The sequence below is a fragment of the Carcharodon carcharias genome, chromosome 22 (assembly GCF_017639515.1).
Source record: "Carcharodon carcharias isolate sCarCar2 chromosome 22, sCarCar2.pri, whole genome shotgun sequence".
NCBI lineage: Eukaryota > Metazoa > Chordata > Chondrichthyes > Lamniformes > Lamnidae > Carcharodon > Carcharodon carcharias.
Window position 1 is genome coordinate 41,810,786 of NC_054488.1, and position 22,734 is coordinate 41,833,519.

At 44.2% G+C, this 22,734-nt stretch overlaps 2 protein-coding genes across 2 annotated transcripts in view; both read right to left on the reverse strand.

Moving 5' to 3' along the window:
* The window catches only part of LOC121293629 (protein sidekick-2-like), a 941,309-nt gene that overhangs the window by 278,760 nt on the left and 639,815 nt on the right, over positions 1-22,734 (reverse strand). Inside the window, exons 12-14 of the mRNA XM_041216767.1 lie at positions 20,832-20,934; positions 19,376-19,552; positions 1,596-1,732 (exon numbers count right to left, since the gene is read on the reverse strand). Coding sequence (XP_041072701.1) covers positions 1,596-1,732; positions 19,376-19,552; positions 20,832-20,934 — 417 coding nt within the window. The remainder of the gene's footprint in view (positions 1-1,595; positions 1,733-19,375; positions 19,553-20,831; positions 20,935-22,734) is intronic.
* LOC121293940 (cytochrome b-c1 complex subunit 8-like) lies at positions 17,795-18,214 on the reverse strand. Its single transcript, XM_041217419.1, has one exon. It carries the CDS (start codon positions 18,212-18,214, stop codon positions 17,795-17,797), a length of 420 nt encoding a protein of 139 aa, XP_041073353.1.

Below are 22,734 nucleotides of genomic sequence, written 5' to 3' on the forward strand. Positions count from 1 at the left end.
TTTCTTTCTTCTGCTTTACACTAAATACTCCCTAACACTTATGATAATTAGAACTTGGCGGTTGCAATTGTCTTCAATAATATAAAGCATGCGTCACTTGATGCTTAGGTTCCAGTACTTGCACATCGAGTTAGTATGTTTAAAAGAGTCAGAACAAAAGAAAATGACAATGTCTAGCCTACAAGTTTTATTTTGCACAGCCAATATGCTGTCTGAAACAAAAACAAAAATTGCTGGAAAAACTCAGCAGGTCTGACAGCATCTGTGGAGAGGAAGACAGAGTTAATGTTTCGAGTCCGTATGACTCTTCATCAGAATGAAGAGTCACACGGACTCGAAACATTAACTCTGTCTTCCTCTCCACAGATGCTGTCAGACCTGCTGAGTTTTTCCAGCAATTTTTGTTTCAGATTTCCAGCATCCACAGTATTTTGCTTTTATCATATGTTGTCTGCTTCAGCTATAATTCACCAATCATTAGCTAACCAATGGGCAGTACCTGAGAATTCCCTGGCCATTCTCTCTCCATACTTCCTGCCCCTGATAGCCCCAGTCAAAGTTGCCAGTGTTTCTTAGGTCTGAGTCCAATATACAAGTTATTACAGAAGATAAAGAAGCAAGTGATTAAGAAGTCTAATGGAATGCCGGTGTTTATTGCAAGGGGAGTGGAATCTAAAAGTAGGGAAGTTTTACTGCAGCTGTACAGGGAGTTGGTTAGACTGCATCTGAAATACTGTGTACGGTTTTGCTCTCCCTATTTGACGTAGGATATGATTGTGTTCCAGGCAGTTCAGAAAAGGCACTTGACTCATTCCTGGGGTGAAGGGTTTATCCTACGAAGACAGGTTGAACAGGTGGAGCCTATACCCACTGGAGTTTAGAAAAATGAGAGGTGGTTTTATTGAAACATTTAAGATCCTGAGGGTACTTGATAGGGTTTCCTCTTGTGGGAGAGACTAGAACTCGGGGACAATTTTTTTCTCTCAGAATGTCATTAGTCTTTGGAATTCTCTTCCTCAGAAAGCAGTAGAGGCTGATCCATTGAATTTATTCAAGGCTGACTTCGGTAGTTTTTTGATAGACGAGGGAGTTAAGGGTTATGGGAGGCAAACAAGAAAGTGGAGTTGAGACCGCAATCAGATCAGCCATGATCTTATTGAATGGTGGAGCAGGGCTCGAAGGGTCAATTGCCTACTCCTGCACTTAATTTCTAAGTTCCTATGAAGATCAATGGCAGAAATCAGCGACCCTGAGTAGACATCAACCTTGAGCCAAGGGGCCACTGACAATGATGATGACAAAGATACTATCTAACTATCAGGGAATGTTATAAAATGAATTTAAAACAGGTTTACATTTATACAGGGTAAAATGATTATGGACATTTGCTCATCTGTATAAAATGTAATAGTAACTCACTTAGACACACTTGTGGATTATAGGAGCTGTATACCTGAGTCAGAAATGATACAATTCACTACAAATGGTAAAATATTTTTTTCTTACTTGGTTCTAATTTTACCAACAAAATAATCTACAAGTGTCACAACAAAGACAGCAAAGTGCTCTTAATAACATGTTGTTGCATCACTTACTGTTCTCAGACACCTCCAAAACATAGTGAATCAGGGGGCTGTTGCCATCAAATGCTTTTGCCCATGTCAGGGAGATGGCTCTCTTTTCACTGGTACTCAGCTGGGCAGCCAGGTTCTCTGGAGCATGTGGAAGCTGCCTACAGCAAGAAAGTAAAGCACGAATAGAGTAACTCAAAGTGCAACTTGCTCACCATTTTTGTCTTTCCAGATTTTCTCCTCAAGTGTCTCAATTCAGTCTCCAAGCTGTATTAAACATTGGCCCAATACTATGCAAGTCATGTCTACTATGCTGCTTATATATTCTAATGGCAGCAGGTCAGAAATTGAACCAGTTCTGATTGTTGCTGAATCTTGTACATTGACGATCAGTACAAGGTTGTATTCATGATTTTATCAAGCTGGATGAAAACTTCCCTGTCAGCACAAGTTCCATAAATGATAAATGGTGGTAAATACTGTTGGTGGAAACATTTTAGTGTTGTTCTTGGTTGCATTTCTAACATAGAACGTACAGCACAGAAACAGGTCCCACAGGCCAACTGATGCTTGCTGGTGGGTACACTCCACCAAAGCCTCTATCCACCCTTCTTTATCAAACACTATCATACAACTTTCTATTTCTCTCTCCCTTCATATGATTGCCTAGCTTCCCTTTATATGCATCTATGCTTTTCACCTCAACTATTCTTTGCGGTGCCGAGTTTCACATTCTAACCACTCTCTGGGTAAAGTAGTTCTTCTGACTTTCACTATTGGATTTATTAGTGATTATCTTATTTATGACCCCCAGTTTTGGTCTCTCCCACAAGTAGAAACATCTTCTCCATTTCTACCCTATCAAACCCTTTCCAGATATTAAAGGTCTCTTTTAGGTCACTCCTCAGCCTTCTCTTTTAGGAATATAGAAGCAGGAGTAAGCCATTCGGCTCATCAAACCTGCTCCTCCATTCAGACAGATCATGGCTGGTCATCTACCTCTATGCCGTTTTTCTCCACTATCCCCATCTCCCTTGATGTCATTAGTATCCTGAAATCTATTGATTTCTGTCTTGAACATGCTGAATGATTGAGCTTCTACAGCCCTCTGTGGTAGAGAATTCCAATGATTCACCACCCTCTGAGTGAAGGTATTCCTCCTCATCTCAGTATTAAATGGCCTACCCCTCAGACTGAGACTGCATACTCTGGTTCTAGACACAACAGCTAGTGGAAACATCCTATCCACATTTGCCCTGTCACACCATGTACGAATTTTGTAAGTTTCAATGAAGTGACCACCCATCCTTTAAGACTTAATCTCATAAAACGATCCCACCATCCCAGGGATTAGTCTGGCGAACCTCTGTTGCATTCCCTCTATGGCAGTACATCCTTCCTTAGATAAGAAGATTAACACTGTACACAATACTCCAGGTGTGGTCTCACCAAGGTTCTATGCCAGGCTTGTCCAACCCCCGGCCCAAGCTTTTGTTGAAAATGCCAGGAGGATGGGTCAAATGAGTTCGAAGATTTCTGCAGGGATCTGCTCCTCCAGTCACAGCCCGTTTCTCTCACGCATTTGCTGCTAATAGGCTAACGATAGAACCTACCAGCAGCAAACATGGAATAAAACCAGGCTGTGATAGGAGAAACAACGAACACTGGCAACTCTGGAGCGGCAAGGTGTCCGCTCACCATGCTTCACCCCGCGTTCCCCCGGTTCCACATCACGTTCCCCCGGTTCCTCCCCGTGTTCCCCCGGTTCCTCCCCTTGTTCCCCTAGTTCCCCCCTGCAATTAACTAGCTCTCAACATTTCCCTGAGCGAGCATCTGCATTTGGCTGCCTCTAGGCCTCAGGCCTTGCTCCAGGCCTCTTTTCTGCTCTCATCGCACCTACCCCGCTCCAGCAGCCAATTTAATGAGTGAGGATAAGTGAGGGTGGGTGAGTGAGTAAGTGAGGGTGGGAAAATGAGTGAGTGAGGAAGTGAGGGTGGATGAGGGGGTGAGGGAGGGTAGGTGGGTCATTGAGGATGGGTAGATGGGTGTGTGGTTGCCTGAGAGAGAGGGGGTGTGTGTGTGCGTGTGTGTGTGAGAGAGGGTGAGAGTGAGTGTTTGAGAGAGAGGGTGTGTGTGTTTGTGTGTGTGTGTGTGTGTGTGTGTGTGTGTGTGTGAGAGAGAGAGAGAGAGAGTGAGAGTGAGAGTGTGTATGTTTTTTTATTCATTCATGCGATGGGAGCTTCGCTGGCTAGGCCAGCATTTATTGCCCATCCCTAGTTGTCCTTGAGAAGGTGGTGTTGACTTGCTTTCTTGAATCGCTGCAGTACACCCACAGTGCTGTTAGGAAGGGAGTTCCAGGATTTTGACCCAGCTACAATGAAGGAAAGAAAATATGTTTCCATGTCAAGATGGAGAGTGACTTGGGTGGGAACTTCCAGTTGGCGGTATTCCCATCTATATTCTCCCTTGTCCTTCTAAATGGTAGTGGTCGTGGGTTTGGAAGGTGCTGTCTAAGGAGCTTTGGTGAATTCCTGCAGTACATCTTGTAGGTGGTACACACTGCTGCTACTGTGCGTCGGTGATGGAGAGAGTGAATGTTTGTGGATGGGGTGCCAATCAAGTGGGTTGCTTTGTCCTGGATGGTGCCAAGCTTCTTGAGTGTTGTGGGAGTTGGCTGCATTCATCCAGGCAAGTGGGGGATATTCCATCACACTCCTGACTTGTGCCTTGTAGATGGTGGACAGGCTTTGGGGAGTCAGGAGGTGAGTTACTCATCACAGGATTCTGAGCCTCTGACCTGCGCTTATAGCCACAGTATTTATATGGCTAGTCCAGTTCAGTTTCTGGTCAATGGTAGCCCCCAGGATGTTGATAGTGGGGGATTCAGTGATGGTAATGCCATTGAATGACAAAGGGCGATGGTTAGATTCTCTCTTGTTGATGGTCATTGTCTGACACTTGTGTGGCGTGAATGTTACTTGCCACTTATTAGCCCAAGCCTGAATATTGTCCAGGTCTTGCTGCATTTGGACATGGGCTGCTTCAGTCTTTGAGGAGTCGCAAATGGTGCTGAACACTGTGCAATCATCAGCGAAAATTCCCACTTCTGACCTTATGATGGAAGGAAGGTCATTGATGAAGCAGCTGAAGATGGTTGGGCCTAGGACACTACCCTGAGGAACTTCTGCAGTGATGTCCTGAAGCTGACTGACCTCCAACAACCACAACCATCTTCCTTTGTGCTAGGCATGACTCCAACCAGTGGAGACTTTTCCCCTGATTCCCATTGTTTCCAGTTTTCCTGGGGCTCCTTGATGCCATACTCATAAATGCAGCCTTGATGTCAAGGGCAGTCACTCTCACCTCACCTAGGGGGTTTGAACCAAGGCTATAATGAGGTCAGAAGCTGAGTGGCCTTGGCAGAACCCAAACTGGGCATCAGTGAGCAGGTCATTGCTAAGCAAGTGCTACTTGATAGCACTGTTGATGACCCTTTCCTTTATTTTACTGTTGATTGTGTGTAGACTGATGGGGCGGTAATTGGTCAAGTTGGATTTGTCCTGCTTTTTGTGTATAGGACATACCTGGGCAATTTTCCACATAGCTGGGTAGATGCCAACATTGCAGCTGTACTGGAACAGCTTGGCTAGGGGTGTGTGTATGTGTGTGCATGTGCATGCGTGCGTGCGTGCGTGACAGTGAGGGTATGTGTTTGAGACTAGAGAGGGTGAGTGTGTGTGAGAGAGAGAGAAAGAGTGCAAATGAATGTGTGTGTGAGAGAGAGAGGCTGAGTATGTGTGTGAGAGAGAGAGAGGGTGAGTGTGTGTGACAGAGAGAGTGAGGGTGAGTGTGTGTGAGAAACAGTGGGTAAGTTTTTGTGTGTATGTGACAGAGAGAAGGTGAGAGTGTGAGTATATGTATGTGAGAACGAGGGAGAGGGTGAGAGTGTATGTGTGTAAGAGAGAGGGTGGGTGTGTGTGTGAGAGAGAAAGGGAGGGTGAATGTACGTGCGTGAGAGAGAGAGGGTGAGTGTACATTAAAAAGTGTGTGTGTGTGTGAGAGAGAGAAAGGGAGGGGGTGAGCGTGTGCGTCTGAGAGGGAAAGAAAGAGAGGGGTGAGTATATGTGTGTGAGAGAGAGGGTATGTGAGAGAGGGTTGGGGACATGTGTATGTATGTATGTGTGATGTGTGTGTGAGTGTGAGAGAGAGTGTGTGTGTTTGAGAGAGAGGGTGAGTGTGTGTGTGAGAGAGAGAGAGTGAAAGAGTGTGAGAGAGAGAGAGAGAGGGGGGAGGGTGAATGCATGTGTGAGAGAAAGAGGGTGAGTGTATGTTAAAAAAGTGTGTGTGTGAGAGAGAGAGAGAGAGAGGGGTGAGCGTGTGTGTCTAAGAGGGAAAGAAAGAGAGGGGTGAGTGTGTGTATGTGAGAGAGGGGTGCGGACATGTAGATGTATGTGTGTGTATGTGTGTATGTGTGAGAGAGAGAGAGGCTGAGTGTGTGTGTTTGAGAGGGGGTGAGGGGGTGAGTGTGTGTGTGTGAGAGAGAGAGTGGATGTGTGAGAGAGGGGTGAGGGTGTGTTTGTGTGTGTGAGAGGGAGTGAATGTGTGTAAAAGAGATAGAGGGTGAGGGTGTGACAGGGTAAGTGTGTGTGAGAGAGGTTGAGTTTGTGTAAGTGTATGAGAGAGAGGGAGGGAGGGTGTGCACATGTGTTTGACAGTAAAGAGGATGTATGAGGATGTGTGTGTGAGAGAAAGAGAGGATGGGTGTGTGTTTTTTTCTCGTTCTTGAGACATGGGTGTTGCTGGCTAGGCCAGCATTTATTGCCCATCCTCAATTGCCCTTGTTTAAAGGGCAATTAAGAGTCAACCACATTGCTGTGGGTCTGGAGTCACATGTAGGCCAGACCAGGTAAGGATGGCAGATTTCCTTCCCTAAAGGACATAATTTTAATTCCAGAATTTTTTCATTGAAAACAAATCCACCTGCTGTGGTCCCCAGGTCCCCAAAGCATTACCCTGGGTCTCTGGATTACTAATCCAGTGATAATATCACTACACCACCACCACCTCCCCCATATGCATTGAGAGAGAGAATGAGTGTGTGTGTGAGAGAGTGAGAGAGGATGAGTGTGTGTGCATTGAGAGAGAGAAAGAGAGAGGGGATGAGTACATGTGTGTGTGAGAGAGAGGATGAATGCGTGTGTGTGAGAGGGTGAGTGTGTGAGAGAGAGGGTGAGTATGTGTGTCTGTGTGTGAGAGCGAGAGGGTGAATGTGTGTGAGATAGAGTTAGTGTGTGTATATTATGAGAGGGTGAGTGTGTGTTTGAGAGAGAGGGTGAGTATGTGTGTGAGAGAGGATGAGTGTGTGTGCATTGAGAAAGACAAAGAGAGAGGGGGTGAGTACATGTGTATGTGTGAGGGAGAGGGTGAATGCGTGTGTGTGTGAGAGAGAGGGTGAGTGTGTGAGAGAGTGAGAGAGGATGAGTGTGTGTGTTTGAGAGGGTGAGTACATGTGTGTGTGTGTATGTGAGAGAGAGGGTGAATGTATGTGAGATAGAGTTAGTGTGTGTATATTATGAGAGAGAGGGTGTGTGTGTGTGTGAGAGTGAGAGAGAAAGAGAGAGGTAGAGGTGGGGTGAGAGGGAAGGGATTGTGTGTCTGGCTCACTCCCAGTCTCAGTGCTCTCATTCACCCTCACCCCCACACACCAAAAGGAACTCTCACCCACTCCCACAGTGGTGAGGGTGAGTAAGTGAGCATCGCGAGACTGGAGTGAGCTGGACACACACATTCTCACGCTTTCATACTTGAACGGTCATCTTAATTTTAAAAAAGTAATAAATAACCAATTTTTTGTTGTGATTTATTTTGCTCAGCATGTTCTTTCTTTTCATATGTCAGCTCTTCTAAAAAAAAATCATATTTAATGTTGTGCCAAACCTTATCTTTCTGAAATTTGCTCACCGCATCCCCTCGAGTGTCATAAAAATGGAAATGTTGCCCTTCCTGCAAAAATGTTGGACAAGTCTGCCCTATATAATTGCAGCCAGACATCTTTACCCCCGTACTTAAAAGCCCTTGCGACGAAGGCCAACATACCATTTATCTTCCTAATTGATTGCTGCACTTGCAAACTAGCTTTCCAGTGACTCATGAACAAGGACCCCCAGGTCCCTTTGGATATCAACACTTCCCAACCTCTCACCATTTAAGAAATATTCTGTCTTTGTTTTTTCTACTAAAGTGGATAACTTCACACTTATTCACACTATATTCCATCTGCCATGCTCTTGCCCACTCAGTCTGTCCAAAATCCCTTGAAACCTCCTTACACCCCCTCACAACTTACGTTCCCACCTAGTTTTGTGTTTTCAGCAAATTTGAAAATATTACATTTGGTCTCCACATCCAAATTATTTATATAGATTGTGAACGGCTGTGGCCCAAGCACTGATCCATGTGGTACCCCACTAGCAGCAGCCTGCCAACCTGAGAATGACCCATTTATTCCTACTCTCTGTTTTCTGCCTATTAACCAATTCTCAATCCATGCCAGTTTATTACCACCAATCCCATATGCTCTAATTTTGTTTACTAACATCCTTTGTGGGACCTTATAAAAAGCCTTCTGAAAATCCAAATGCACCACATCGACCTTCCCTATTGAGTTTTTGTGTCTTAGAGGAATGTTTATTGTGGTAGAACATGTAATACTTCTTTATATACTAGCTATTGCCTGTCTACCATCTAATGTTTTAATGTATTTTCTCAATTTGCCCCTCATTCCTTTATAGTTTCTGAAGTGCTTTGTCATTTCTTAACAACTTCACACACACATAAACCCTTACCTGCTTCTGAACCCCAGCTTTCTGTGTAAAACTGGAAGGTTCCTTTAATCTTTTTCTACACCAGAGGGCAATACATCTGGGATTTAGCACAATCTTATGGCAGGTTTTTTTTATAAAACATTTCTTTTTAACTAAAATGTCCTTTTATAAGAAAGCATAAACATTAAATACAAACATCACAGGTTCCTAGTTTCAGAATGAACTATATCACTTTCAAACTTAATGTAAAATTGTATCATATTATGGTCACTATTTCCAAAAAGCTCCTTTACAGCAAGATCATTAATTAGCTCCTTCTCATTACATAATACTAAATCTGAAAAAGCCTGATCCTAGTTGGTTCTTTAAAGTACTGCTTCAGAAACCCATCTCATACACACTCCAGGAATTCATCCTCCACAGCATTAGCGCTTTTCCAGAGAAAAGTGCCCCAGCCTGTTCAATCTTTACTGATCAGTATAGCCTCTATGTTCTGCTCTGTACTTTCCCTAATGCCTCGATAGTCCTTTAATATGGAGACCAGAGCTGTGCACAGCACCCTAAGTTTGATCAAACCAAGGTTCAGTACAAGCTTAGCATAGTTTTCTGTTTTTATTTTTATCCCTCTATAAATTAACCCCTCTGTTTTGATTGCTATTTTCATGGCCTTTTTAACTTATATTGCTACTTTTAGTGATTGGTGTATCAGGATCCCTCTGCACCTCTCTCCCATTTAAATTCTTATTTTCCAAAGAGTAAGTGGCTTCCTTATTCTTCATTCCAAAATGCACCACCTCACAATTGTTGATATTGGAATTAATTTGACATTTACATATTCATTCTGCAAATACATTAATGTCATCTTGTATCTTGTTAGTCTTCCTTAGTATTAATCATATCCTGCAATTTGATGTTATTTCAAATTTTTAAATTGTACCTCCTATTCCCAATCCAAATCATTTATGTAAACATGAACAACTGTGATTCCAGAACAGATCCTTGTGGAACACCATTTCCCAACTTTTGCCTATTTGAATAACTACCCTTAACCTCGACTCTGTTTATTCATTTGTAGCCAGCTTATTAACAATTCCACTAATTTTTCTGACTCCACATGCTTTGACCTTAGTTATGAGTCTATTAAGCGGTATGCTATCAAAAGCTTTTTGAAAATCCAAATACATTACATTGAAGACATTACCCTTGTTTACTCTTTCTGTTACCTCTTCAAAGAGCTCAGTGAAGGTTCAGGTGAAGGGAAATTTAAAAATCCAAAGAGAAAAGTTGAGGCAACAGAACACTGTAGTGATGGGGGTAAATACAAGCACAGTAGAACAGGAAGGGACAAAGAGTTTAAGAGTAATTGTGCATCAGCATGTAGGTCCATGCAGGGAGTAACAGTAAAAAGATGAAATTAAAGGCTCTTTATCTGAATCCATAAAACACCCACAATAAGATAGATGAACTAGAGGCTGAAGTAGAGATAAATGATTTAGATCTAATCATGATTCCAGAGACATGGTTACATGGTGACTAAAATTGGCAAACAAATATTCCACGGTGCACAATATTTCAGAAGACAGACAGAATGGCAAAGGAAGAGGAGTAACCCTGATAGTAAAAGGATGACATAAAGACGTTAGTGAGGAAGGATCTTGGCTCAGAAGATCATGAAGTAGAATCAGTATTGGCGGAGATTAGGAATAGCAAGAGTCAAGAAAACGCTGGTGGGAATAGTTTATAGGCCTGCTAACAGTAGTTATACTGTTGGACAGAGCAGTAAACAATAAATTATTGGAGTGTGTAACAAAGGCAACATAATAATTGTGGGGGTCTTTATAAGACTAGATAAATCAAATTGGCAATGTTGTTCAAGAAGATGAGTTTGTAGAATATTTTTGTGACAGTTTCCTGGAGCAATACATTGTGGGACCAACTCATGATAATGCTATTTGAAATCTAGTATTATGTAATGAGACAGTTAATTAGTAATCTCATAGTAATACATCTGCTGGAAACTAGTTGTCATAACACCATTGAATTCCATGTTAAGTTTGAAAGCAACATACTCTAAACACAGACAAGAATCTTAAATTTAAACAAAGCCAACTACATAGATATGAGGGGAGAACTGGCTAAGGTTGATTGGGTAAATAGACTAAAAGGTATGACTAAATAAACAGTGGGGAACATTTAAAGAAAGAATTCAAAAGACAACAAAAATACATTCCATTGAAAAACAAAAGCACATTAAGATCCATCTGTGGCTTCCTCAGAAATAAGGGTAGCTTTAGATTAAAAGAAACAGCTTATAAGGTTACAAAAAAACAATCACAAGTCTGAAAATAGAGTGTTTTAGAAAGCTGCAAAGAGTCACCAAAAAATTGATAAAACAGAAAAAATAGAGTATGCAAGCAAACTAGTCAGGAATATAAAAACAGATTGTAAGAGCTTTTACAAGTATATATAGAGGAGTAGCTAAAGTAAACCTTGGTCTCTTGGAAACAGAGGAGAAATTATGAAGGGGAATGTGGAAATGGCAGAGAACTGAACAAATATTTTGTACCTGTCTTCATAGTAGAAGACAGAAGCTATATCTCAGAAATAGAGTAACTTGAGTGCTAAAAAGTGAGGAAATTAATATATGCAAAGTAAAAGTACCGGAGAAACATAAGGGACTCAAATCCGACAGATCACCAGTGATCACTGCAATAATGACAAGGGAAGAATGAGTCTGAAGCTAGTCTTTTTTCCTCAAGCAGCTATCAACTTTTTGCAGCTTTCGATAACACTCTTCATTTTCAGACTTGCTGCCATTTTTTTGCAACCTTATAAGCTCCTTCTTTTAATCTAAAGCTACCCTTAACTTCTGAGTAAGCCACAGGTGGATCTTTCTTGCTGTTTTTGGTTTTCAATAGAATGTATTTTTTTTATTTGTTGACAGTTCAGCAGGGTAACAAACTCCAAATTCCTTTCCCCCCTGAAGTGTTACAGCTGTAGCAATTTATGGCTAAGCCAACGTCCATCACTTGTTTTCACAATGCAATTGTCTTAACAATGCGATTGATACATAATGTAATTAATTGCCAGTAAACGAGATGATTGTTATTTGACCAAGATAATATATGATAATACTGATACATAGAGCTTGGCCTAAATAGCCAAGTGGTTATGGTACTGGGTTTGTAACCCAAAGATCAAGAGTTCAAATCTCACAATGGCAAACTATGAAACAATGTAACTTTATCTGAATAGGAACAGATGGAAACGTGTTTGTACTTGAAAGAGTTACTGATACATGGACACCCAGGTCCTGATGGCCGACATCCTATGGTCCTAAAAGGAATAGCTGCAGACATTGTGGATGCTCTGGCTATGATTTTCCAAAATTCCCTAGATTCTGGAATGGTCCCAGCAGATTAGAAGTTAGCAAATGTGACAACATTATTCAAGAAAGGAGGGAGAGGGAAAACAGGGAACTATAGGCCAGTTAGCCATACATTAGTCATTGGCAAAGTGCTGGAATGTATTGTTAGGGAAGACTTAACAATACATTTAGAAAATCATGGAATGATTATGAAAAATCAACATGGGTTTACCAAAGGGAAATTGTGTTTGACAAATTTATGAGGGTGTAACTATTACAGTAGATAAAGGGGGACCAGTAGATGTAATGTACCTGGATTTCCAAAATGCATTTAATAAAGTGCCACACAAAACGTTAATAGGCAAGCTCATGGAGTTGGGGGTATTATATTAGCATAGATAGAGGATTAGTTAATGGACAGGCAACAAAGAGTAGGCATAAATGGGGCATTCTCAAGTTGACACGATGTGGCAATTGGAGTGCCACAAGGATCATTGCTGGGCCTCAGCTATTTACAATCTATATTAATAGTTTAGACAAAGAGACAGGGAGTAACGTATCGAAGTTTGCTGACGATGCAAAGCTAGGTGGAAATGTAAGTTGTGAGGGGGAGACAGAGAGACTGCAAAGAGATGTAGACAGGCTAAGTGAGTGGGCAACACGATGGCAGATGGTACATAATGTGGGCAAGTGTGAGATTATTTACTTTGGTTGTAAGAATAGAAAAGCAGAATATTTTTTGAAAAGGTGTAAACTTGTAAATATTGATGCTCAGAGAGACTTGGGTGTGCTTGTTCAAGGAACTCAAAGTTAGCATGCAGATACAGAAAGTGGGGGAATTTTCCATGCCCGTTGGTGTCGGGGGGCATGTGTGATGGCGTGAGTGGACAATATGGCAAGAAAGCCAAAAATCAGTTTTTTGTGAAACTAGTTTGCGATAGTCCGCTCAGCCCGTTGATGGCGGGTCGCATTTCCAACCATTGAATGTCAGGAACATCACTGTAATACATCAGCACACCATTATAAGGCCAGCCCGCCGGAATCATCCCTCCGGCTGGATCATTGGCATCACACCGACGTGTTTCACAACAGTATATAAAAGGTGTGCACTTGATGGGCTGCACTTTGAGGGGAACTTGGAGGTGGGTACAAAGTAACGTTGCGGACAGCTTGCAAGGAACACCTGTTGGACCTCAAGGTTAAGGTTAAGGTTGAGGTGCGGTGGGGGGGTGGGGGCAAAGGCTGCCCTGCAGTTAAAGGTAGCGCACAAACACATGCGGGGTGCAGGGAGGGATAGGAGAGGGAACCGGCCACATATTAGGGACACCTTGTATAAAGTGACCTTTCCACTGCAGCTGAGACAGTTCAGGCACAGCCACATTGATATGATTGAAGTCGGGCCTCTAGCTTAGCTGCCGACTCAAACAATGCAGAGGCATCAAAGTGTCACCAAGTGCTCCTGAGCTTTTCACCCCTTGGGCACAGACTGCAAACTAATGAGCATTTTAGTGGACTGCAGAGCAGTTGGATGACTGGGCACATTGTACAATCTCATTGCTAAAGCTGACCATGGAGCAGTCACTGGTGGAGGCGCTCACAGCCCCCTTGCAATGTCATCATCCCGATTTGGAACAGTCTCCCCCATGGCTCAAGCTAACAGTGCAGCCTTGCAGTGCGGGTTAGGAGAATGCCTGTGCCTGAGCTGAGAGCACAGCATGCAGTCCAGTGGGCAAAGCTGCTGCCAATCGGTCGGGTGGAATCAGTCGGAGGTGGGCTAGGTTTTGGGTAGCCATGCAGCGCACTAATCTCTGGCCATACAAGTGGTGGACAGTACTCTCCGAGATGCGTTGAGGGGCCTTCAGATTTAACCAAGAGAGGTTCTTAGTATACCAATGCCTACCCAGAATGCCTTCTGCAGGAGGAGTACATCAGGATCATCGAGCGGGTGACCAAGTTGTATGCCTCATGGTGTACAGAGAGCGAAGATGACGGAGAAGAGAGCGACAGAGGTGCCAGGCTGTGCAGAGGGAGCAGCAGCATCCTCTGGAAGAAAGGTCAGCTGGGGCTCCCGCACACGCTGCCAAAAAGCCACAGTGAGCCGTTGTTGGTCGGTGCTTAGCTAGACCGAGGGTCTACAGACTTCGCATTTCATTCCTGCAGATGACCGAGAACCAGTGTTGCTGAAGACTGCACATGCCTAGGGAACTGGTCAATCACATCTGCCAGCTACTGCAGGATTTGGTGCCACAGGGACATGGAGGGCATCCACTGTGAGAGTGACTGCGATGCTCCATTTCTATGCTGGTGGCTACTTTCAGGGCTCCACTATTGACCTCTGTGGGATATCACAAGCCTCCATCCATAAATGCAACCATGAGGTCATGGATGCCATCTTTGCAAGAGCACACAACTTTGTGCAATTCGCCTGGGACCAGGGGAGCCAGGATGCAAGAGCAATTGGATTTGCCCAGAGCTTAGGTTTCCCAACAGGTGCAGGGTGCCATAGACTGCATTCATGTGATGCTCAGATCTCCGTTGCAACACGGGGTCAACTAAGTTAACTGCAAGGGATTCCATTTGCTGAACATGCAGCTGGTGGGCAATCACCACAAACTCATCGTGCAGGTCTGCACAGTTTCCAGGGAGTGTGCATGACTCCTACATTCTCAGTCGGTCACAGATCCCTGACGTCTTCCAGGGTCCACAGAGGCTGCAGGGATGGCTCCTCGGGGACAAGGGCTACCTGCAGAGGACATGGCTGATGACACCCATGCGGCAGCCTCAGACTGCAGCAGAACAAAGGTATAACTAGGCTCATGCTGCAACTTGCAAATTGTTGGAGCAGATTATCGGGATGTTGAAAATGAGGTTCCGGTGTCTGGTGGAGCCCTCCAATATAGCCCACAATGCATCGTTGTTGCCTGCTGGGCCCTTTACAACCTGGCATTGCAACAGGGAGAGCAGCTGGCTGAAGAAGAAATGTAGGAGCTGGAGGCCTCCTCCAATGAGGAGGTCGTCAATGTTGGTGAAGGTGAGGAATTCCTCGAAGGCGATGATGATAAGGCCCTCGCATTGGCCGGATGAGGCAATTGCACTCTGGAGGCCCTCATAGTTGCTAGATTTGTGGAGGATGATGACAACATGCAGTGAGGACACTCCATAGATCGTCACATATCCTCTAAGAATGTCTGACTTCTGTTGGCTCAAGGGCAGCTCGCTTGTGCTCTGTGATTAGGCTCATATCATAGAGATGCAGCCATGAAACTTTAAAAGCATCTGATCCTTCGTCCGCCTGCAGAACTTGAGTGCTTCAGGAGCACAGCATCACTGGTCACAGATGCTGAAGAAATGGGCACCAGCCCCACCTTAAAGGTGCTGAGAGCACATGGAGAGAATGACGGAACTCTGTGACATCTGTCCACGACATTCTGGCAACAATGACATGCATCATCGAGGTGCAGGCATCAGTAATCTGTGCGTGAAGCCGGACCATCACTTTGGTCTGAAGGCTGCACAGAGCACACAGGAGAGGCCCTGGACTGAGACACCTGCCTTATCTTGTGCAGAAAGATTTCACATCTGAGTGACATGAACACTGCTCATCAGAACAAGGAGCCTTAGGCAGGGAGACATCCTTGAGAGTTTATTGACAGTAGTGAACATTATGTACGAGTGATTAACACTTGTGCCCAGGCTGTGCAACAACATCTTCTTAGCTGGCCAAGTTGGCCATTAACAGGTCCAGGCAGCGGGCGGTCGAGGGGGGAGTCCCGCCCGATTGTTTGTCCCTCTTCCGCGGCTACGTTCGCAGCCAGGTGTCGCTGGAGAGGGAGCACGTGGTGTCTGCCGGCACTCTCAAGGCCTTCTGTGCTCGGTGGGCACCGCGGGAACTGGGGTGTTTTATTGATCCCCTTAATCACATTTTGGTTTAAAGTTTGTAAGTTTCCTTTAAACTTTGTCCTTGGTTTTCCAGCTGACCTGACTTAGGGGCTGTGCTTGATTTATCCTTTATTTTGTTAATTTAGTTTAATTGTTTTAACTCCAAAAGAGTTACATCTTCTTAGCCTTCCTAACCCTGCCGCTATGTCTTGGTGCTCCTCGGACATCCACAGTGGAGGTGCAAGCACCTGCTGACTGCTACGCCTTGTCTGTGATGAACTAGGCAGGTGTCCTCTGGAGGGCTGAGACCTGGAGAGCACCGGCCTGCTTTTGGGGTCCTGCTGTGTGGCAGTGGCAACCTCCTTGGCCTGGAGCTGCTGGGGTCGCAGGAAGAGGAGATTTGGATGGGCCAGACACTTCTGGAGTCACCTGAATGGATGGCCCCAGGGGGTACACCTGCTGATCCACCTCCTGACGGGTGCCCAAGGGCCCCTGGCTGACTCCTTGAGGAGAAGGGGTAGCTGGAGTTAAATCGGGCTGCCCTGCACCCCTCTCACCTACACACTGCTGGAGGCCAACTATGGCATCAGCGATGGAGTTCAGCCCATGCAGCAGTGCTGGAGCAAAGTCCTTGACCAAGGTCTCCATGGCAGCCGCCATCCTATCGCTGTTGATCTCGGTGCATTGGCATGCCAGCACTATCATCTCAGCCTGAAGACGGATGGACTCCTCCATTGTGCCTGATAATCTGAGGAATGCAGTGTTCCCGAGCTTGCCTTTGCAGCTCCAGCAATTATGACATGATCGAGTCCAGAGGCTCATCATCTGACTCGAACTCAGCAATTTTTGGGTCGCCAGCAATCCTCCACCTGCCTGAGGCCTCGGAAGTCCCTGCCGCCGCCTGCTGCAGATCAGAAAGTATGATGTGCTCACCAGATTGTGATCCCAAGGCTACTCTAAAGCTAGGTCCCACTGAGATGTATATCTCTGCACTGGAGGTGGGTGTGGGTGAGCGATGTAATGGGTCTTCAAGGAGGGTTTCAGCGGATTCCTTTTCTGAGCTTCCCTCAGGGCTTCATTGGAGGCCCTGGGTCATGGATTCCCTTGGCTATTTCCCACATGTGCCTGTGAAAGCAAGGCAAGATAATGAGTGCATGAAAGTGGCCTGTGAAACAGGACACAGCACTCACAGCATGTTGTCTGATGGATGTTGCCCTGCTGGATCCTCACTTGGTAGAGCACCTCTGACCTCCCTGTCAGCACAGGGATGGTCCAGATCCTCGCCGGCCAGCTGGATGGCTCTGTTTTCAAAGTCTGTGAGGACCTTGATTTCAGGCATTCTGGTCTGCGACCTCTGCCTCTTGTGTGCTAGCTTTTCCTGCATGAACAGAGATGGAGAGATTTTAAGCAGGACGCCTGCTAGGCCAGATGATAAGTGTGCCTGGCATGTGAGGCTGGTGAGTGGCCCATGAATGGGATGAGAACAATGAAGATGTTTGTAAGAGAGTGAATGGTGATGTCCCTTGAACTGGCAGTGAGAGCCCTGCGGATGCATGATGGGTTTCAGAGTGTGAGAGTTGAGAGTGATGAGAAGAGTGACCTACCCTGGCAGAACAGAGGTCATTCATCCTCTTGCGGCATTGGGTAGCTGTCCTCTTTTTGCAGGGCGTTGGTGCTGACCACCACTGCCATCGCCTCCCAAGCCAGATTAGTGGTGTTGGTGCCCATACTGCGCCCAGAGCGGGCCATCACAACAAGCCTCCAATGCATCCAAAAAGTGCACGAGGGATGCGTCATTGAACCTGGGGGCTGCAGTCTTTTTGCCTTTCAGGGTCATGTCTTCTTTGCAGCAGTTGTGGATTGGAAGCACTGAGAGGTGTGCGTGCAGCTGGACTTTAAATGTGGCGCCCGGCGTGATGAAGCGGTGAGGTGATGGTGTGGCGGGCAAATGAGTGCCCACCTGCCACGGAAACAGCATGTTTCTCGGGAATGTATAATTAATGTGGAAGGTTTGGAACAATACGTGAGAAGCTGCCATTGCAGTCACAGGTAAATCGTTGGTTTTTTTACACACCATAAATACTTTGTTTTTGAACAGAGTCAATTTTTCCAGTGAAAGTGAGCAATTGGTCAGGAATTCCCTTGGTACATCATTAGAAATGATCCCCTCCATATACCACCGTCCATTTGTCGTTGGCAAAATCAGCTGGGTTCTTCCTCATTGACAATTCATGTTCATGGTTGCCCCATGTATAAATAAGATACAACGCTACAAATGGAGGAACAATCTGGAACACTTGACCCTTAAATCGCCTCCATGTATTGGGAATGTCTTTTGAGAAATAATTTGCAAATGCCTTCTGTTTAAAGGGAGAGATGGTGTAGGTGATGATGTGCTGTAATTTGATCAAGTTTCTAAAGTGGTGACCAAATTTGCTGCCACTAAATCCAAGATTCTTGCCGTCTCCTTGGCTCCGACTCAAATGGTGGCAACTCCTCTCTTGCTGCTTGCTAACACGCTTAGTACAAATCTGGGACAATTTTGCCCGAGAGCATAAATGACATGTTGGCATTTAGTGTATGGAGATTGAAGTACATCAGGTAAGGAAACCTTGCTACAATTGTACAAAGGTTTAGTGAGACCTGACCTGGAGCACTGTGTGCCATTTTGGACTCCATATCTAAGGAAGGATATACTTGCATTGGAGGCGGTACAGTACAGGGTCACTGGATTGGTTCCTGAGATGAGAGGGGTGTCCTATGATGAGAGGCTGAGTAAATTGGGTCTCTACTCTCTGGAGTTCAGGAGAATGAGAGATGATCTCATTTAAATACACAAGATTCTGAAGGGGTTTGACAGGATAGACACTGAGAGGTTGTTTCGGCTGGCTGGGGAATCTAGAACACGGGGGCACAGTCTCAGGATAAGGCAATGTTCATTTAGGATTGAGAAGAGAAGTAATTTCTCCACTCAAAAGGTTGTGAATCTTTGGAATTCTCTACCTCAGATGATTGTGTATGCTCCATCATTGAGTATATTTAAGGCTGGGATAGACAAACGTTTTGGTCTTTCAGAGAATCAAAGGATATGGGATGTGGGCAGGAAAGTGGAGTTGAAGCCCATGATCAGCCATGATTGTATTGATTGGTGAAGCAGGTTTGATGGGCTGTGTGATGTTGTCCTGCTCCTCTCTCTTGTGTTGTTTTCCTGTCTCGTGTTGGCCAAGCAGGACCACACCCTTTTAAAATCCGTACTGACTTTTCTTTGTTATATTTTTGGTTTCCACTTGCTGCATCTTTCAGTAATGATTTCATTATCCATCTCTCCACTAATGCTAAGCTAACTGGTCTACAGTTCCCAGCACTTGTTATGATCCACCCCCACCTTCTTTTAAATATAGTAATTAAATTTAGCTGCCTGCTAATCCTCTGGCGTTATCCCTTTTCCTAATTAGTTTTTATCTGTACCTAACAGTGCCTTTAGTATATTTCCAGTAACCTCTTTAAATGCCTTTTATTCTTTAAACACTCTTTATTCTTTAAATATTTCTATCAGGACAACATACAATGTAACAAAACCTCCACTTGAGCGGTTGCTTTGGTGCCTCGAAGGGCAGTGACACAGGGTCATTTATGCTATAAGGTTGCTCCAGGCAACTTTTGCTGTAGGAATATAATGGCATGAATGTGGCATTCAAGTGCTTTAGGATTATTAAATCAAATTCCTCACTTACCTGACTCTGACCTGAGCACTGCGAGAGTCATTTCCTCCTACTGATAGCACTTTGCAGGTGTACAATCCAATATCTCCTGACCAGGTCTGAGAGATGTACAATGTTCCTGCTTCATCAAGTCGCATACGTGGAATAGCGTCCACATCAATCATAGCCCCATCCTTCTGCCACACATGTCTGCATAAGAAGGACAGAGAATGCCACAGTACAAAATATCATAGGATTAACACATTTTAAAGTAGTATATTTGAGAGAATTTTTTTTTTTTTTGCTTTTCCATCATTGATACTTGTTTCCAATAGCAATCACCAACCAGAAGCTCAACAGGTCTGATTGTAGATTTTTGTTTTGGTTCATTGGTTAATTGATGGAACATAACTGGAGAACATTTCAGGGCTGGGCATTTCCTCACTCAGCTCTTGAAAGCCAATGCTCCAATGGATTATGTGGTTCTAGCTTGAGCACCAACAGTAAGAAAGTTAGATCTGGTGAGTTGAGACATAAATTCAATATAATGCCCTTTGCAGAACTCGAGAATAGGCCTGCAAGTTTATTGGAGAGCACTGGAATTGACAATCATTTGCACTAGCTCAGTGGAATTGATTAGATCACAGCTGATAATAGACTTTAGCTAGCTAAAGAGCAGTTTTAGATTATTTTTGTGTAATTTGCATCCTTGTTGATTAATGTGACCTGCTTCATGTCTCCTGGCTTTGCAATATAGTGCCTTTTACCTAACAGCTGTCCTTCCCACTGCAATTACTTTCCCAAGTGCTGTATAATAAATGAGAACCTAACAGGTGCAAACTTCAATACATTTATGATTTCAGGCATGGGGGCAGGGGAATCACCATCACCACCATCTGCCATTGAGTCCACCCAACTTGCAGTCATACTGATCCAACCCCAAATTTTGCAGTCACTAATATGCTTCTTGTGGCTCGGTGTTGTAGCCTGACCAATCACAGCATTGATGCCATCCGCCGGTCTGACTTGGCAGTTCCCACAAGTATCCCCTCTTGCCCTTTTCAACTCAGTGCTTCCCTTTTAAACAGGACAACAACTGGTTAGAGCCCTTGAAGTTTCCAGCAAAATTGAACACTGTAATTGGAGTGTAAACTACACAACTGCAGGGAAATTGCACCATCCTGAGCCTCATTTCATGTTATGTAATCTATGAACCTCAGAAAGGAAATGCTGGAAGATAATTTTGCTTCATTGTTGGATCTCCAAAACTGACAGATGTAAATAACCATAAGGAGTAATGGACAGATATAACCTTTCTGCACGGCTATCCAGAATTGTAGTTGAAATCTGGGGGGATTCCAGTGCTCAGCACTGTGCACCTTCTGAGAAATAAACATGGATCCCACAGATTTCATTATTAGCTAAAGGAAAAACCAAGACCAAGGACTGCAGCCAATGTTTTTTTTAGAAATCTCATCGAAAATCATACCTGATGACAACATTGGGATCATGGGTCACACCACAGGTTAGGACTGCCATGGTTCCTTTTATTACGCTTTGTTCCTGTGGGGGATTTGTGATACGAGTACGAGCTGTAAAACAAGTTATAAAAATTAAGATTTACTATTATTTAGATTCTTATTAACATATTGATCTCCAGTTATCTTTTATTAAATTTGATCCTTAAGGCTTTTCTTCCAAAAAATAACAACCTCCACCAACAAGGATTGTAGGTCAGGCTGGTTAAGGTAGCAAATCTGAAAATTTATGATTGAGGGGGGAAGTGGTGCAGGAATTTAGAGTTGAACCCAATTACACTGGGATCCCATCTTATTGGGGATGATCGTTCCACCTTTGCTCATTTGGATTGTGTGCTGATGTTCTGTTTGCCCCTCCTCCCCAGTAAAGAGGATAGGAACATGGGAACACAGGAACATACTCAGGAGCAGGAATAGGCCATTTGGCCTGTCGAGCCTGCTCTGATATTCGATAAGATTATGGTTGATCTGGCTGTGGTCTCAACTCCACTTTCCTGTCTGCCCCCCATAACCCTTGACACCTTTGTCTATCAAAAATCTATCTAACTCGGCCTTGAATAAATTCAATGATTTCAAGGATGGGAACTTCACTTGGATGGTTTCCCCAGATTTCCACGGAAACTTTGTTGTTCATACTTTCCTTGAGGCTCAACAGAGACCTAGTGTGAACCCAAGCCTTTAGCAAAGAAAGGGTGTATCTATTAACTATCTCTCTAAAGACACCCATTTTCTCCAATGGCAGAACATTTGAAGAGGAGGAATTTTTGGAAGCTTTGCTAGGTGACTCTGTCATCAGAGAAGCACAGTGCAATTCCAGCAGCAAAGTTGAAGCAGATGTCAATATTGTGCCTTCAAAATGCAACAGACCCATCTCAACCATGATTTGGGATGGGGTCTCCAGCTTGGGGCTAGGGCAAGTAGGGGGATCTGCTCCATAGGACTTGTACTGGTTGAGTGGTCCCCCAGTAATTTCAGAGTGGAAGACTGTTCCATCACTCCCTCTGCGTTACGCAGGACAGATATTACACTTACAGTATTTGTATCTTCACCTCCCCAGAAGCAACTGAATTTCATACACATTAGAGACCCTGGACTTGGTATTTTGAATCTGGATCTTCTGAAAACATCAAGTCCAAAAGACCAATACTGAATGCTGAACCTGAATGTTACAGTGCTCACACAACATCAGTAGAGGGCGCTCTAAGATAGCTGTCCACTCTGAAGACTCTTAAACAGTAATCTTACATCGCTACATTGTAAGTTTACATTATGGCATAGTTAACTCATGCACTAGTATATAAAACAAACTCATGGAATCATGATAACTTTGTCCAAATTTACCTGGTCCAGAAGTGTCACTATTCCTATTGCCGTGTTCTCTTTAATTTTATTTCAATTTCTTTGCCACCAAATTAGTTTAACTCTATGGAAGAGGCAGCCAAAACACTTACTGCAAAGTTGCTCTATTTTAATGAAAATAACAAGCTTAGGTCACCATGTTTAAGAAAACCTCATGACAGAGATTCAGAGATGTTGTCTATAGGGAATTTCCATTGTTGGTGAAATTGAAAGTGCATGGATTTTGAGGCAACCTTATGAGATGGGTCAGTAATTGCTTGGGAGGTGAGAGGAAGGGAGTAGAAATAAAGGACAGGCTCTCTGATAGGTTGGAATGTGACAAGTTGATCTCTGCTGGGCCCTCAGCTTTTTACCGTATATATTAATGATTTGTTTGTAGAAATTGAGAGTTGCATATCCAAGCTTGCAGATGACACTAAGTTAGGAGGCACAGAAATTTGGATGGAGTCAGAAAGTTACAAAACGACATTATCAGTCTAAATGGGTGGAATTTTC